The sequence below is a fragment of the Dreissena polymorpha genome, chromosome 4, assembly GCF_020536995.1.
Source record: "Dreissena polymorpha isolate Duluth1 chromosome 4, UMN_Dpol_1.0, whole genome shotgun sequence".
Taxonomy (NCBI): domain Eukaryota; kingdom Metazoa; phylum Mollusca; class Bivalvia; order Myida; family Dreissenidae; genus Dreissena; species Dreissena polymorpha.
Genome location: NC_068358.1, coordinates 29,077,740 through 29,096,849, shown reverse-complemented (window position 1 = coordinate 29,096,849; position 19,110 = coordinate 29,077,740). Strand labels below are relative to the sequence as shown.

At 33.0% G+C, this 19,110-nt stretch overlaps 1 protein-coding gene across 1 annotated transcript in view; it reads left to right on the top strand.

The window, feature by feature from the left end:
- LOC127878314 (heat shock 70 kDa protein 12A-like) overlaps positions 1–19,110 on the top strand; it is a 24,624-nt gene extending 5,514 nt beyond the window's left edge. Inside the window, exons 3-9 of the mRNA XM_052424836.1 lie at positions 12,446–12,596; positions 13,241–13,265; positions 13,693–13,831; positions 15,542–15,689; positions 16,623–16,757; positions 16,850–17,058; positions 17,440–19,110. Coding sequence (XP_052280796.1) covers positions 12,446–12,596; positions 13,241–13,265; positions 13,693–13,831; positions 15,542–15,689; positions 16,623–16,757; positions 16,850–17,058; positions 17,440–18,153 — 1,521 coding nt within the window. The 3' untranslated portion in view covers positions 18,154–19,110. The remainder of the gene's footprint in view (positions 1–12,445; positions 12,597–13,240; positions 13,266–13,692; positions 13,832–15,541; positions 15,690–16,622; positions 16,758–16,849; positions 17,059–17,439) is intronic.

Here is a 19,110-nt window from a genome sequence, read left to right as displayed (position 1 = left end):
CAAAACATCATTTGTTTTTATACAAAACCAGAAAGTTTCGCGTATTTGCCCAGTCCCTGTGATCTTTCCCCTGTGATCAGTTGTGGATCAGTTATTAATTAAAACAATTAGCTTTGCATTATTGGCAATAAATGTTGTAATAAATGTAATAGGCACAAATGCAGTACTTATTTACAATAATTTACACAAAAAATAACCACTATGCAAGATATTCTTAAAACAAAAATATATACATTGATCAGTAAAATAACTTCTCCTCCCATAAGCGAAAAAAAAATGCATTACATACTAGTCGCCGCCCTCCAGGGCGACGCCAATAAAAGGTGTGTTCACGAAATGCAATAAAGTAAAACGACGGTTATAGATACGATTCGTTATTGTATTAGAACCGCGATGTTTTTTTATATATAAAGTCGCTTGTAGGGCTTATACACCAGTCACAAATAGAGATCGATCACCGTCCGATCAGCGGACGACGTATTTTTTCGCTTATCGGGATGGCGCCCGACCGATAATCGCACGTACACCGGGTCATTATGTAGCCTCGGGCGGCGTCTGGATAATTTTAAGTCTCGATTACAATTTTACCCGACGTCGGGTCTGGGATGGAATCGAGTTGAACTCGAAAAAAGATCAGACGATCAACGCACGGTTATCGCCCGGCGGTCGCCTGACATAGGGTTCATTGTACATGTACCGGTAAAAATCTAGGTAGTTCCCAGGGACATATACATCGACCGGCGACCGTCTGATTGACGGAGGGTGTCCGCACAATGACTGACGGACGCCGGAAGGAGATCTTCATAATACACGTTGATCGGACGGTGATCGGTCTCTATTTGTGACTGAGGTATTAAACTGTGTCACTCATCGGACGGCCGACGGCTCCGACATGTCCACTCTTCCCGATACCTGGTGATCAGACACATTGGCCGGCGACCGGATTATTTACGACTGACACATTAGATGGGTTCAAAAACGAATCGGATTTGCGGGTAGAAAAATTCGGGACTAACCTTTTGCCAACGATAGCGGGTCTTGTGGGTTATTCATGAATTGAATATGAAGGATTTTTCTCGATGGGTGAAAGAAATGGATTAAAACTTTCTTCTAAATTACTGTATGCGTTGTTTGATTTACAATTAAGATAATACACACACCAAATGCAAGTAAGTAAATGTATTGTATTCTGGAAATAATAAAAATACTTCGGACAAATGCATGTCGAATTTCTGAAACAAAACAGGTATTTTACATGTTTATTGACTTCAAACTTGAAACGGTACTTTAAGCGAACATTAATAAGTTATATTTTTGCCTTCACGTCAAAGTAAGAGATACTTTATATAGTTTGAAAATGTGTAGTGTTTCTGTTTTTTCTGTGTTTGTATCCATGTAGCAAGTAAATAATGTTAAGAGAATGACCTAAGTGCCAAAGAATACTGACATTTATCCTCAACACATTATGGTGCACACTTAACAAATAGTTGCATGATTCAGTATTTTAGTCAATATTTTATTGATTATACTAAACCTTGTGATAGATGTACTGTCTATTATTTTGATAACGGGGACGCGTTAGTGAATGCAGTTTTAGATTTGGTGTTTACTTATTTAAATCCTAACCTGGACCGACCCGAAATTCCACAGGTATTTTAATATTGACCCGCGTCCCAATCCTAAGACAGTTGATGACCCGTTTGAACCCTAGTCGCTAGTAATTGTCGTTTAATAATGGATTGGTATTTAGACTATAGCTGTTTTTTTGCAATAGATATCATACGTGGCAAGGTTCCGTTCAAAATATAAAAATAAAGTTGCACTAAAATATATCGTTTCGTGGTAAAGATATTATATTACATACATTAGTTCCACGTCTGTATATTGCTAATGAGAACGACGAGTGGTACCAGAAATTTTAGAGGCAGGTTACGGGTTTCAAGGAATCAGTCACATTTTTTTCCCACCGAAACCAAAAGTCAGTTTGTCATTGAGGTTGTGGCAGGTTTTCGGAATGGTAGGTGAAGTTTTTGTTTTACCCTGTTTAAATGTAACTTGTGTCTTTGAAGCATCCATGCGTTCATAACTCTACCTTTGAAATATATATGTCATCAATATATGATCATTTGAACGTTGTCATTTAGTCAAATATTGTCATTATTCGATTTTAATCAGTTTTAGATTATTAAAGACAGAAACTGACCCAAATTCACACAAAAAATCGAAACTAGTATGTACCTCAAAAATATGCAATATCGAAACTCGGCTATTTTATAATACCATTATAAAGTGGTTTATTCAAAATTAATATTTGCAAGTATAATAGGAAAATATCAAATTGAGTGTACACGATTTTAAAGGCAACATGTTATTTCCGCCGTCCTTAAACAACTTAGGAATATAAGCGAGGAATATAAATATATACAATAAACTGTCTGTTTATAAAGCATTAATCAAATTCAATTAACTAAGATGGATTTTATAACGATACAGTATGTGTTTCTTATTTGTTACACAGCCAAAACTTGTTTGTGTGAAGTACTAATATATATGCACAGACTAATGCGTGGTTTCCAATATTGTAAGTGCCTTTGAACATAAAGGAGCTTATGAATAAACGAACAAAAAATATTTTCAAATGCAGCAAATTCTATATTTGATGATTTTTTAAACGACTTCTTCTATTCAAGTTGTTTATGCAGCAACGTTGTATGTTTTGAAAACGCAATCGTAAAAACGGCTAAAATGATTGTAAAAAAATATATTGTTTTATAAAGTATTTATTAAAACGTTGCATAACACATAATTCTCCATTTTTTCTGAACGCTCAGTAAAATGTTTATTTTACTAACATTCGCACTATCAATAATGGGACGGTAGTACTGTAAAATTCTGATGTAACTGTCCGATGTTTCGGGGCAGTGTTGGACCTGAGGGTGGCAGAGTGTTCCGCCCATCCATTTAAGCCTAGCTTGAGCAATGATTACTGGATATGAGTATGGGAATATACAATGTTTTAATACGTCTTTATATATTGTGGTCATGACGTCCATGTGCCTCTTTTAAATGAACATATTTGAAAACGCTAATGTATTTTAAAAATAAAACCATTTAATATGCGCATGATTGATAAAATTACGTGTGTGTGTGTGTGTGTGTGTGTGTGTGTGTGTGTGTGTGTGTGTGTGTGTGTGTGTGTGTGTGTGTGTGTGTGTGTGTGTGTGTGTGTGTGTGTGTGTGTGTGTGTGTGTGTGTGTGCTCAGATTAGTGTTCTTACACTGAAATATCGAAAAAGAGCATGGCCAACTGTTGTATGTGCACAAAGAGACAAACCCATAACACTGTAAACAAGAGAAAAAGTAATTTGTGATAAGAGTTAGTAACCTTTCTTGGACGTCAAATATTGTTCACACCAAGAAAGATCTTCTTCTTATTTTAAAAATGATATGCTTCTGGTTTTGTTTTTAATTTAATAGTAGTATCATAAAAAGAATATTTACCTTTTTACAGCAGCCGAAAGTATCCATTAAAAGTTAGTGTTTTTTTTAACAATAATGGATTATTTTGGCTTAAAAATGAGGGTTTTTTTTCACTTTGAAAAGTAATACATTTTCCCAGGTGGATTTTTGTTTCAACGTGGGATTTTTAGTTTCCCATGTTTTCCCAATTGTATGGGAAAAAATCCCAATGACTTTTTCGATTTTATTATAATTTGTAAGTTTATGCTTTTTACTTCATTTAGTAGAATCACAGCACGTCATAATATTTACGTGTATTTAATACAATTATAAACAACGTTTAAATTTCTAATTTGCAGAATCTAATGAATACATCACTCAAAATAAGAAATAAATCTCATGGGATATTTTCCCCCATTAAAAAACTTTGATTTTACTATACTTTTAAATACAAAGGTTCTTACATGTAAGTTTGCAGAATTTTGGTTTTACGAAGTTTTCCGGTGTGTTTCTTTTTACTTGAAAAAATATACCGCTACTGCTCTCATGACTCTAAGTTTTTATTCGCCAACTTTTCGGACAACGTCTGTCAAAATTTTTGGTCGGTTACATCAAAATTCTTCATACTCGCTTAGATGCGTTAACACATTGCATAAAAGTTTTGTTTGCAACCGGATGGCGGTCATAAAACCTAGCAGATGATTTCAGAACGTCAATGCACCGTTAAAATGCACCTGATATGCGGTAGATACTCGATGGAGTCTCATGCGCTGAAGGGACTCATGAACATTGAAATACAGATAATGTTTCGGCCTCAAGCCTAATTTCATACTCACAGTTTTCATTTTGTACCATATCGGTAACATCTGCAACTTATAACTATACTGCTAGCTGTAGTTAACTGTACAAAATATTAGATGCTAATCTTTTTGTAGAACTTCATCACACCATTAACTGGTTTACAGTTAATTGCAAATATATTTGAAGTATTTTATACTTGACGACGCGGTATTTACTAGAAATCGGAATTATTTTGAAAAGTGTCGTAGTACAGACGAATATTCAAAAGTCGATGCAAGACGTATAATTTAAGGGATTTAACAGTTTTTTGTTAATATTAATTTGTTTAATGTCCAAAAACTAACCTTTATTACGGAACTGTATCATTCTAGCCTTTGATTATACGCAATAAATGATACACGAAAACACATTAACTGTGCACCAGAATGATTTATTTTAACTTAATTTAAAGGGAGTATGCACGATTTTGTCAAATATTTATGAATTTATATAAAATGTTAAAAAAACTTATTAAACATTTATTTCAATATAAATTAAAATAAAAGTTAAGAAGAACATATGTCGAAAAATGCGAAATAAGCCAGATATTTAATTCTGAATTCGAAAATGTCTGTACGGTCGAATTTGCCAGCATGTATAGCATGCATGTATGATGTGAATCTAAATTTAGTTTGAGTGCAGGTTCGTTCATACGACACAAAAACACAATTTTGTTTCCTAACAAATACAAGTAAAAGTGTCGGCATCGGCTTTAACCAGCCAGTTAAAAATTAACTGAAGTAAACAATATTTGATTTCTAGTACCATCTCTAGATGGTTAATTTATGTTATTTAGCATTCCTAGGCCAAAATCATATGTTGGTTTAAGATTGCAAGAATAATTTGTTGATATGGAAATCGTGCATACTTCCTATAAAGTGTTGTTAGTATTGGAAAATAAATGTTGTTCCATTAATATATGGCATACAAACGAGGCCTCTTCTAAATATATAGCCGTATTATACAGAGCTCTGTTTAAAGAACACATAATACCATATAACAGGTCGATCGGATCTCTTCGTAAATATGCTATGAAACAAGGCACGGTAAGAGTAATTATCATGCGACGTTTTCATCAAATCAAAGCACTTGGAGCCAATTTTCCAACAGGCTATGCGCCTCTAGTAATCCTGAAGAAACGCTCCATATATCTAGCATAAACTCGCGTATTTAAGTGCCTTCTCGAGTGTGTAATTAACTTTATAATAAAAGGTTGTATTAAGCATAAGTTGTAACACGATACTCGCGTATTTGTCTTAAGAAAAATACCATACACATATGTTAAAAATGGCCCGATGTATTTGTCACAATCTTAAGCGCACCGTATTAGACTATCATGCAAAACTATCATTTGCAACATGTTATAACCGAAATAAGTTTAACACTATCGTCGTGGATCCGCCAAATAGTATAATGGTTTATTCAATATATACAATAGACAAACAGTCCATGAGTATACATGATCAAAACATAGTAACATATATAAAGGCATGACATGTGATCAGTATTGAATTCCATAAGTTGTTAAATAAAGTATCAATACATGAAAAGGTCTATGACACATTATTTTTAGATGACAACATCTAGAATCTTTTAAACAATCAATGCTATAAACGATAACATCAAAAACAACAAAGACGAATCTACTAGAGAGCAAGAAGTCAAGTTTTAGTAATGCTTTATATACAATTAATCATAATAATATTAATACAGGTTTCTTTGAGTAAATGCTTTATGTACATACATAGCTAAGTTTCTGTTGGTACTTTTATTATCCGGTTGCATTATTTCAATAACTTTGATCATGTTTGGTCTTTTCCAGTAATATTTATTTTTATACAATTTCCTAATATCATCATATAAAGAACATTCTAAAAAAATGATATTCATCCTCAAGAACATTGCAATGTTGACATTTTCTATCTTGAAATGGTATGGCTTCAGGTTTGTGCCATCTGCCTGATTCTACTTCTAATCTATGGGATGAAACCCTTAATCTACAAAGATCAGATCTAAACTTAGTTATGCTAACATTTTCTAAGTAAGGTTGCAATTCAAATTTACAAAACTGCCTGTAACTTATTGATCTCATTAAGTACTGACATCCAATTTTGGATAAATGTATCATTCAATCTAGACTTTACCAAGGATAAAAAACACTTTTCATCACCTACACCTTGGTTCAGCCATGCATATTGAAAGCCTAAGGTCTGTAACAGATTTCATACAGATTTTGCCCAAGAATGTTTATTTGGTTTATTTATTAAATTCTCACACATGTGGCTATAAATACACTTTACATACTTATGATTTTCTAACTGTATAATTTTCAACCAATACCGTATTACATTTATGGCTCTTTTAGTTATCAAGGATGTTCTTCCAAGTTCCCCATATACAAAATTATTTTGTGTTTGAATATTCACGCAAAGTAGTTTTTTTTGCAAAATTTTAGGTGAACTCTTTCAAGTGCCATTGATTCGGTTAAGCACCATATTTCTGACCCATTATTTAATATTGGTAAAACAAGCTGATCAAACAACTCCAATTTGGTAAGTATTGAAATTGTTGGATAATTTATTAAATATTAGTTAAGCTTAAATGCAGCCTTTGAGGCTTGACCTGCAAGCGTTTCAAAGGTATTTGCAAAAGATCCTCCTGTAGTGAATACAACTCCTAAGTATGTAAATGATTTAACAATTTATAATGCTTGGTCTTTGTAAAAAAAATTAATATCCCTCCTAAGTTGTCCCCCTTTTTTAAAAACCATAACCTTTGTTTTATTTGTGTTAACACATAATTTCCACCTGACAATATTCCTCTAACAAAGACAAACCTTTAAATATTTCTTCCTCAGTTTCTGCGATAATTACAATGTCATCTGCATATAACAACAAAACTAATTTTAGCATACCAATATCTACTCCTTTAAAACCATTTAACATATTATGTTCTTCTAGGTCGTTCAAATAAATAGAAAATAGGAAAGGTGAAAATGATTCTCCTTTCTAACTTCTAAAAAACAGGAAAAATCTTCATTACTTATTGTATTACCTAATTGTATTCTTGATTTTTCATTTGTATACATAGATTTTATGATATCAAGCATTTTTCCTCTAACGCCTAGCTTCAACAGTTTATACCAAATGATATCTATCACCAAATAATCGAACGCTTTGATGTAATCAACAAATACGGCGTACAATCTTTTTTGTTCATTTAATAAATTATTAATTACACCGTGTAACACAAAAATGTTATCAACAGTTCCCATATTTTGCCTTATTCCTGTCTGTGCCTCTATGTAAACATGATAGTGTTCAGCCCAATTGTTAAGTCTATTGTAAATGACTTTAGTAAATAATTTCCCAAAAGTACTTAATAATGTTATCCCTCTGTAATTATTTACATCCTGTTTATCACATTTTTTTGTAATGGAACAATAAACCCCCCACACCACACTTCAGGAAAATGTCCATATTCAAAGAATTTATTAAACAAACTACAAACAACTTTTAAGAAACATTCACTACTAATTCCAAATTAAAAAAAAAACTCATTAAGCAGATAATCAGGGCCACCTAATTTACCATTATGAATTTGCCTACAAGTACTTATAATTTTTTTTATCAGTAAATGCAACGTTTAACTCACTAAACATTATATTTAATTCTCCATTTAAGTACCGGTCCTGATAAAACAAACAATCTTCATTAGCTTGATAAAATCTAGAGTTAGGGTCATTAATTGATTTAAAATAGTTCAAAAACTCCCTACTACTTATATCTTGCTTATTATCTTTGCATGTATTTTCCTTATAATAGCAACGTTTTGTCGTTCCGATCAATGGTTTACAATCCCAACTCACCAGACCATCATATAATTGAAGATTCATTTTCTATATTAAGTTCACATTAAAAAAGCTCCAACCTTCTAACGGAACGTGGAGGGATCAAATACGATCACCTATTGTTTCAAGACCAGGAAAAGATTTTAGTATTAGTTGAACTGTTCCTTTTTGAAATATTTCATCAGTTACATTTTTAATTGAGTTATGTGGCCGATCGACAGCAATTTATTATCATGTTCTCATTATAGGCGCTTATCGACGGGTTTCACTTTTAAATTACGACATGTTTTTAAACATGTTCCCATTTAAGACAGAAATGTAATAACTATAATGTTCCAGTGAAGAAACCGTTAAGACAACAAATACAACGCTAAACGCTATTTTCGCGGTTCTTGCCTCCTGTGGGATTTGAACGCACGCCTTCAAACATTCCCTACTTCAATGGGATTTATACTTCCCTACATTTTCCTTATCTATAGTGCGTTGCGTATAGCGGTTCTTTATGTGCACTAATTGCAATTTAACCGTTTTTCCCACGTTCGTAAGATGTTCCCCAGGTCAACTTTTTACACTTATCAAAATTATTATTTTATGGAGCGTTTATAAAAACGAGTTATACGTATAAAGCAATCATTTAATAATGGATTTTTAAAGCATAATAGTATTTAGGAAATAATACTGTAAGAGACTAACAAGGGCGATATGCCACATTATTATTATAATTCCCAAAGTACATTATAGTCGGAACTGAGACTGACATTGAGAATGTCAAACAAACATAGCACGAAAGACGATCGCAACCTAGAAATCTGGGTTATTATTCCAAAATACATGACACTCGAAACTAAAACTGACCTTGAGAAGGTCAAACAAACACACGTAAAGACGATCGAAATGTTTCAAGTTTGGGGAAAAAAGGTTTACATTTAAGTATTAGTGGAATTGTTCGTTCTGGGAATAATTAAACTTCCGCCTTCAGTTGTCCGTATGCTACGCAGTCAGAGGTTGTTCTGATAATGGTAAGGTGTTTTCTTCTTTTGTTTATTTCTTCTTCTTTTTTTAAATTAATTTGCTTATGTAACACAATATTTATATTTTTATAAAAAAAACACTTGTTATGTTTTGTTTTAAACGGTTTGATATCGAAAGTTGCTCATAATGCATTATGAAAAGTAAAATTCGAGTTGTGTAATTAGAATGTATTTATGTCAGTTTGGCAAAACAAACACTTATATCACATTATATGGTTATTTGGTTTTCTCGCCACCTTTTATGAAACAAGAAATCAAAATGAAAATGCATTTCAAGTTCAATAAGCTGGGGGCAATAAACAATTTAAACAAGAGCTTGTCACAGTAGTGCCAATCCCCGCCGAAATGTGTTTGCTTGTATGACAACATTTGTTTTAGAGAGTAGAATAATTTTTGTAAAACATGGCACCTGTGTCATCTATTTATATTTCAAGGATCAATAAGTAATATAGTAGAGTTATGCTTTAGAGAATAAAATATGTGGAAATGAAAGAAAGGGAGGTAATTAAAAAGATGACTATAAACAGTTACTGTTCTCGATCGCTGTATGTTTCCTTAAACTCATCTATTCATTTTACAGTGAATACTTCAGTGTTCAAATTAAAATATTATTGTAAAATAAGATAAAGGGTGATATTATAAATTGAAAAGCTAAAAAATTTACTATGAAATTAATTAAATATAATTTAAAATTATAAATAAAAAATATGAATAAAAATATAATAAAAAATAAAGAGCGATTATTCAAAAACTACGACCGAAAGAGTTATGGTTCATGTTCACTGCACTTCTACTAGCTGCCATCTGTTTATATTTCTAGTTTCAAGTAAATCACTTCACTAGATTTAGAGTTATGCTCCGGACAAAAATTTACTTGGAATTAAATAAAGGGAGATAATTCAAAAACTAAGGTAGAAAGAGTTATAGTTATTAGTCACTGCACTTTTCCTTCTTGCCATCTGTTTATATTTCAAGTTTCAATTAAATCCTTTCAGTAGATTTAGAGTTATGCTACGGACAAAAATTAACTTTGAAATTATATAAAGGGAGATAATTCAAAAACTAAGGTAGCTAAAGTTATGGTTATAAATCACTGCACTTCTCCTACTTGCCATCTGTTTATATTTCAAGTTTCAAGTCAATCATTCAGTAGATTTGGAGTTATGCTCCGGACAAAAATTTACTTTGAAATTAAATAAAAGGAGATAATTCAAAAACTAAGGTAGATAGAGTTATGGTTCTTGGTCACTGCACTTTTCCTACTTGCCATCTGTTTATATTTCAAGTTTCAAGTAAATCCCTTCAGTAGATTTAGAGTTATGCTGCGGACAAAAATTTACTTTGAAATTATATAAAGGGAGATAATTCAAAAACTAAGGTAGATAAAGTTATGGTTATGAATCACTGCACTTCTCCTATTTGCCATCTGTGTATATTTCAAGTTTCAAGTAAATCATTCAGTAGATTTAGAGTTATGCTCCGGACAAAAATTTACTTTGAAATTAAATAAAAGAAGATAATTAAAAAACTAAGGTAGATAGAGTTATGGTTCTTAGTCACTGCACTTATCCTACTTGCCATCTGTTTTTATTTCAAGTTTTAAGTAAATCCCTTCAGTAGATTTTGAGTTATGCTACGGACAAAAATTTACTTTGAAATTATATAAATGGAGATAATTCGAAAACTAAGGTATATAGCGTTATGGTTCTTGGTAACTGCACTTCTCCTTTATGCCATCTGTTTATATTCTAAGTTTTAATAAATCCATTGAATAGATTTGGAGTTATGCTCTGGACAAAGTTTCGGACGGGACGGAAGGACGCACAGACGGACGCACAGACAGACGAACGGAGACTATTACCATATCCCCTCCGAAAAAAAATTCGGCGGAGATAAAAAAACAGCCGAATTAGGAAACACTATAGCGGGTGCGAGGTGGGTGGCTGGAGAATTGTATACTTGACACTTTGTTCTGAGCATTAATTTGCCCAGCATGGACATATTTTAAAATAACTTTGCAGACATAATGTCACACACAAGAACCAGGCCCAGTATTACAATTCAAGCTCAATTTCTTATATAGCTATTCAGAAAAAAAATGGATGGATTTTCATTTATCTTGCCAAGTTATCATCATAATGAGAAAGAGTGTCGATTGCAAGAACCATGTCTCTATGTGCATGGTCAAGATCGCATTTTAAGATCAAAGGTCTAGTCTAGGAAATGTGTACTTGACATTTGTCCGAAGCATACCTATTTGCAATATAGATTATTTTCAAATATTTTGGCCGTAGTGGTCCGCATTATCAAACGGAATTTCTTTTACAACAATGGCCATAGTCACAATGAAGGTCAATGGTCCAATAAATGTTTTTGAATTAATTTAGATACTGCTCTGCATGGAAGGGCGTGGTTTCGCATGCGCGAAGCAGGTCTGAAAGTCGAGGGTTAAGTCACAATTTAATGTCATAAGGTTAAATTTAGACCAGTTGTAATTCTATCCGAAGCCTAACTTTGTCCTGCATAAATACATTTTTGAAAATAACTTGACAAACGTGATCAGCGTAATGAATGTGAATATCAGATCGCCACGACTAAAAATAAATTGAATTTGAAACAAGGGGGGGGGGGGGTAACTAGGAACAATCAGTATTAATGCACATTTTGAATTGTCTCCCTTTTTCAGACTTTTTTTCAAATTGAAAACCTGGTTTTGTGACAATTTTGTCCCTTGTTTTGATCAATATTGCGACAAGACCGTACAAGAAAACAATGAAAGAAAGTTTGCGAAATGATATTCATTGGACAACCATTAAATTGTAAATATTTCAATATATAATGAGTTTTTATTTGCAGGATAAAGAAAAATTGGGGTAATTAGATCGTATTTTAGTAAGAGTTAAGGCAACCCCAGATTTCTTACAGCCACAGCCCCTATTTCGTTTTATCGTCATATGTTTTTAACCTTTTCTGACCATTGAGAAATCTACTAAAAGTCATGAAATTTTCAAAAATATTCAATTTATCCTGCAATATTGCTGTTATGCCCCTGTTTTACCTAGATCATTCCTTTTTATGTTAAATTAAATTGTGTTTCGTGCATTCGTATTGTTGCGAAGATTACGGAGAAAGATCTTATTATTATGGTAAACAACAAACTGTAAAAATTCGTACCTTGAATGTCAATTAATTAAAAGATGTACCTACGTTTTCGAAAGACCTTAAGCTATACCATATTATCATTTTGTACTTAAACATTTATTCAGGCAGTGAGAGGTGGGTCGCTTTTGGTGGCCGCCATAGACATCGGGACTACATATTCTGGTTGGGCATTTTCTTTTAAATCCGAGTTTGATAAAGATCCTACAAAAGTATCCGCGAAAGTATGGACTGGGAGTCAGCTGTTATCGTCAAAAGGTAATTTGCTTATCAAAGTTTCGGTTTTTGCAAAGTTTGTTTATGTTATGCTTCTAGGTAAATTTGTTGCTTTAAAATATGTAACGGATATTTATTGTAGGGTGCTACAAATAAATCAACGATACTATGGAATAAATTAATATAAGACGTTGAGAATATCCAAGGTGTGATCTTAGATGGACCAAAGAAGAATATCTTACCTTTTATTTTATATGTGTATATGTATCTGTAGTTATGGTAGTTTGATTGTATTGATTAGAGTTCAAAGCAATAAACGTTGCCGTGAAAATATATCACTTTGTATTGTAATAACTAGCAAATCGTTACTAAACAAATACACAATTATTTGAAAGCTATTCAAACTGTAAATCAATAATAAACTGGTGTCAACTGAATAAGTATATGAATTAATGATGTTCGTAGTAATATCATTGCTATTAACTTGACTTTTATAAAATTTAATATTTTCATTGTATTGGTTTCACGTGCACTCGGATACATGTTATGTGTCGTCGCACAGGTCCTACGTGTATACTAATAAGACCAGACGGAAAGACACTTGAAGCGTTTGCGTACGACGCGGAAAATCAGTACAGTGAATTGAGTCAGAGTGGCAAACATACGACATGGTACTTCTTCCGCAGGTTCAAAATGTCGTTGTGGAACAAGGTATAGAAGTAAAGTTTAAAATTCGTTTCGGTAAAAGCATAAATCAAGCAGAATCATTATGAAATGCAGATATCATTAAGATTACACCAACTAGCTGCCTGTTCATGTTATTGAATAGAAACGAGATGTGTTTTAAGAAACGAAGTTTGGTTGTCTTTTGTTTTTTTTTCACTTGCAAATATCGTGTTCAATATGAAAGCAAGTATTTGATAGTCGTGATATTAACTGAAAATGCGTTTTATCTATATCTAGCCCATACACAAGGAACTCATGATAGACGACGAATGTGGTCGAAAGCTTCCAGCTTTGACTGTTTTTTCACTATCAATCAGGCAAGTATTTTAGTAATGTTTTTTTATTGTAGTATTTATGAAATAAATACTTGTTATGTATGGTTGTTTGATTTCCCATACTTTAATTATGTCAGATACATGAAAGAAGATTTGGAGAAAATATCCGAGAATCGAGTGGCAGGTTTGCAACCAGACGACATTCACTGGGTTCTGACCGTGCCTGCTATTTGGAATAATTCGGCAAAACAGTTCATGAGATTGGCTGCAGAACAAGTAAATGTTTTCTGTTTAACATTCGGCAACTGAAATTTGATAGAGATTTATATTTCAATCACTTGCCGTTTATTTAGTATACATGAACATCAAACATTGTTTTTTTTAAATAAATATTGATTTATAATCTTATTTCCATACACACTCAAATTAAAAATACCAAATATTTATAGGTTATTCGACGTTTCACTGTACAATACGGAGATATATTTGGACGAGCACACAGTTTGACGTCATATTGGACGAGCCGTATTGTACAGTTTAAACGTCTAATAAGCTTTTAATTCTATATCCCATTCTTCAGCTCTTTGTTTTTATTTTAATTTTGATTTTAAAATGCTTTAATTGCATCTATGCTATTTTCAAGAAAAGCGCCCGTGTGAGTCGATTATAGTACATTCGGATACTTTTTCTCGGTAACGGCTTTTATCGTTATAAAACAATTGCTTAGTGCACTAGTACTCAACTGTCCAAAAAAATACAGACTTTCACTCTGGATCAGCAATCGTGATACATCGGCTATCTCGGATTCCTCCGTAAGATAGGCCTCGTGGCTAACGGTCGCCATATTGCCTTGTATTACTACTTTACTACCCAAAAGGTTGTCAGTCTATTGTTATGAGGCTGTATACATGCGCGTTGAACTAGCGCCAAACTTTTTACCGAAACTTTGATATTAAGAGCACTATTAACGTTCATTTGTGTTGCATTTTGACCTATTATCCAAGTGATTTACTTTTCCATTATTATTTAATCACCCTATCATCCAATTTTTAAGATGAAATTACGGTGTTTACAAAACCAACCAAACCGAAAGTGAAACTGGATGCATTACGTTTCGCGATGTAAACATTAAATATTTGTTCAGTTTGAGGAAGCGAATCGATAATAGACGTTGGAATATGTATGCAATACAGACTATTATTGCCGATTGTAGTACTGGCTAAAAAATACCTTTTATGACAGGTCATGTATAGAACGTTTATCAAATAATGACCATAAATCACTACAAATGTCTGGGTTGTTCATTAACCCATTTATGCCCAGTGGACTCTACCATCCTTCTAAATTGGATCAATTTATTTCCAAAAGTAGGGGTGTCTGGTATATTTATTTCAATATTTAGAATATTTCTTACAGAAATTTCTTTAAGCAAACAGCGCAGACCCAGATGAGACGCCGCATCATGCGGCGTCTCATCTGGGTCTACGCTGTTTGCAATGTCCCTTTTTTTCAGGACGCTAGATATGAATGGGTTAATATAATTAATGCACGTTTCTGATCTAATTGCCTGTATCTAGTTGTAATTACCATGATATTGATAAAATTAAAACTTTTTTTTCATAAATTAACATTACATGTTTTATTTTTATCATTTAGGGAATATATAATTGTATCATTATCATCATTAAATATTCTGAAAATGATCTAAATTATCATGATTACTTTAAAGTAGAATTTTTAAATTTGTCTGGATCAGCAGACGATTTATTTCATAAATCAATCTTACGGAGGAATCCGAGATAGCCGATGTATCACGATTGACAGACTTTTTGGATCCAATACCGGAATATATTGGACGGTCACGTGGTACATATGAAGAATGCCGATTGGATGAATTTATTGGATATAGAATAATATGTTGTATTCCATAGTTAATCACAATTTGGCATATTTAATGAACGATGTTGAAACTGTTGTAAATTTTAGGCCGGAATCTCCTCCGACAAGCTTTCCGTTGCCCTCGAACCCGAAGCAGCCTCCCTATACTGCAGACATCCCCCTGTTCTGTGTGACGGGCCATCAGGCATTTTCACATTTCAAACAGGAAAAAAATACTTAGTTCTAGACGCAGGAGGTATTGTCTTCCAACAATATTGCTATTGTTATTGTAGCGAACATGATTCGAGTCGCGTTAAGTATTTGTTGAGAAGGAGTTTATTTTATAACATTTCAAATACGTGTCCCCGAGACGGTACGTTTTCCAACCGGCTTCGATACTTTCGCCCTTTTGTAAAAGTAACTACGGCTACAAATAGAATACTGTGTGAATATTTATCATACAACTGCGTTAACTTTCGAGTTGTTTGAATCTTTGTGTGATCTCAATATAACGTTTTATATTTCCCGAGTCAACACACACATTTGACGTTAGCACACACATTAGACGTTAGAGGTCAAATCTTTGTTCATATCTTGTCAGCAGGATTTCTCACAAGCATATTGTCATTTTGACACAAAACATGAGTGTATGGTTATGTAATAATATGAAAGCGTTCGCGAAATTTAATTTTTTCCAGCACTGAACGAAATTCAAACAGTTTAAACAAAGTTTATATCAATAAAGAAATGACTATGTTTTGTTCATAGAATTGTGCTTACTTTTTGTGTTTGTTGTTTCCCAACAAAAACATTAAAATTGCTCAAGTTTACTGCTCAAACTGTAAGCTAAATGGAATTAAAGATCTTCAAAACTTAAATACACTTTCTTTTTAAATAATTTAATACTTTTTTACTCTTAAGAAAAACCTTTATGTGTATACTCATATCTTCTTAAATTAAAGCACCATTTTTATTTGTATTATCATAAATCTCTTACACTTATTCATCTATTACGATTTGGAGTTTTACATTAATCATCTTTGTTCTATTTTCTGTCCGTATCGTTTCATAGTTACAACAATTATGTTTTTTAAATGTTGAGTTTTGACACCTTTTAAAAACAGCCATTTTAAGTTCCATTAGCCTTAATTATTCACTAATATAACAACCACAGAAACATGCATTTCAGGTGGGACAATTGACATAACAGTACACGAAGTTTGTGCCGGTGGAAACCTAAAAGAGATCCATAGGGCAAGTGGTGGTGATTGGGGCGGGACAAAGATCGACGGCGCATTCATTAATTTTCTTGAACATATTGCAGGTATATCCGTAATTGCTCAATTACTTTAGGCGTTATTATTGTAAGAATATATGTAGTTCTTTTAAATAAGTGGTAAAATATATTTTTTTCAGGTAACACTGCAATGCAGCGATTTAAAGATGAGACTATGGAAGATTACCTTGAACTACTTCGTGATTTTGAAATCAAGAAGAGAGATATAGATGTTGCATCGAAAACTAAAGTAACAATTAAAGTTCCATCTTCTCTGTTTGACCTCGTACAGGAAATGACACAACTGTCAATACGAGACAAACTAGCATCATCCAGTTATGGAAAACAGGTTGTTTGACTGTTTTGATTATGCGTGTTGTACATCAAAGTTGATTTGAATTTTTAAAAGAATGCTAACTTGAGTGAATATAAAGTATACTTCTTGATTACAGTTGATATTAACGGCAAGCATGACAATTTACTTAAATGGCAGATTTTACTGTTTGTGTTTTCTTGCTGTGTTTGATTGATTTGTTTGTAATTCGTCGTATTGGCCATATTCTATAAATACCACTCAGTGTTCTTGAAATAAGTTTTCTCTTATTATGGTGCATATTTTGTCCGATTGCTTATTTGTGGAACCTATAGAGTAAGCAAAAAGCATTATTTAATTAATTGATTTTACTACTTTGATGTTGGTGTTATAATACATGAATGTTCCTATATAAAGGTAAGCCTGACCGGAAACAAAGTTCGTTTGGATGCGGATGTCATGCGGTCCTTCTTTAGCGCAACATTGACACAGATTATAACGCATACATCTGATCTTCTTGAAAAGCCAGACTGCATTGGAGTTGAAGCCATAATGATGGTGGGTGGTTTCTCTGAGTCTAAGCTTCTCCAGGAAATCTTCAAAATGACGTTTACGCAGCTGAAAATCATAGTTCCTCCAGAAGCTGGACTAGCTGTCCTCAAGGGGGCGGTCATTTACGGTCATTGTCCAACTGCGATCACTGAACGCATTTCAAAGTATACCTATGGTGTAGCGTCAAGGGTAGACTTCAACGAAAAAATACACCCTATGTCGAAGCGCTCAGTTTCCGAGGATGGCTCCATCCAATGTGTCAATATTTTTGCGATCATTGTTAGAGAAGGAGATAAACTTGTCGTAGGTGGGGCGCATAAGGAAAAATCATTCACCGTTCCAAGTGAGTGCAAGAAGTCAGTGGTTGTTTCAATATTTAGTTCAAGAGATAGGAATGTTAAATTCATAACAGATCTTGGCTGTAAACCGGTTGGAACTCTTGAGGTACCACTGGCAGGAAGAGGTACAGACCGTTTGGTTACAGTTCGAATGCTTTTTGGCGGCACGGAAATAATTGTTGAATGTGTAGAAGAAGCTACCAACAGAATCAGACGGTTGAATATAGATTTTCTGACGTAAATATGAGTATTAAAAGTATAAGAAACATTGACACGTCATGTCAAAAGCAATGGTGTCCAAACTTTGACAACTGGTGAAATGTTATATTTAAAGTGATATTATGGGCATCTAACAGTTTATAGGTGTCTATCGCAACCGTTGTTTATTTTTGGTGTTTTCACTTCATATACACGTATATTTGTTAATTCAGCATCAACATACTAAAACAATATCCCGGAAAGAGAAATATAATGCATTTGAATATCAACCGTACTTTCGCTTGACAACTGATCACGCCTGTACAATGTGAACCTAAATTTAGTTTTAGTGCAGATTCGTTAACACGACACAAAGACACAATTTTGTTTTACGGATCATTTAAGCTTACAGGACTGGGTGGGTCACGTAAAATATCGAATTAAAATATATTTTTTTATAAACAACTGGTAGCAAGATGAGTTGCAGATAATTGGTCAGTAACCACATTTTAACTAACTCTTTTGACCTGTTAATTCTTTTCAGCTCAATTCAACAGTGAAAAATGCCCATAATATCACTTAAAGTTACAAAATATGGTCTTGTCTAATAAACATTCAGTTTAATTTGTAATCCAATACATAATAACTTTATGAATTTAAATGATGATTTTAGCATTAAATATTATTAGAAATAATTTCTAAAAACGTATACAGTTGGCCTGCATATGTATGGACTATTAACATTGTATATTTTTGAAAAGTAACGTCTTCGGATTTGGGTTTTCTGTTAAATTATGTTATATTTGCTTTACTTTTATGTTAGATTATCCCAGATAAATTAATTTATATGTTTTGCTCTTGCTGAGAACGAGACTTACTGTGCATGTATGTATATAATATTTATATAGTTTACAAACTTGTTTGTGTTTTCGATTTTTTTGAAAAGTGCGATATTGTTGAAAACACTTCCATGCAGGAATAATTCTTTAGCGTGTCTTTA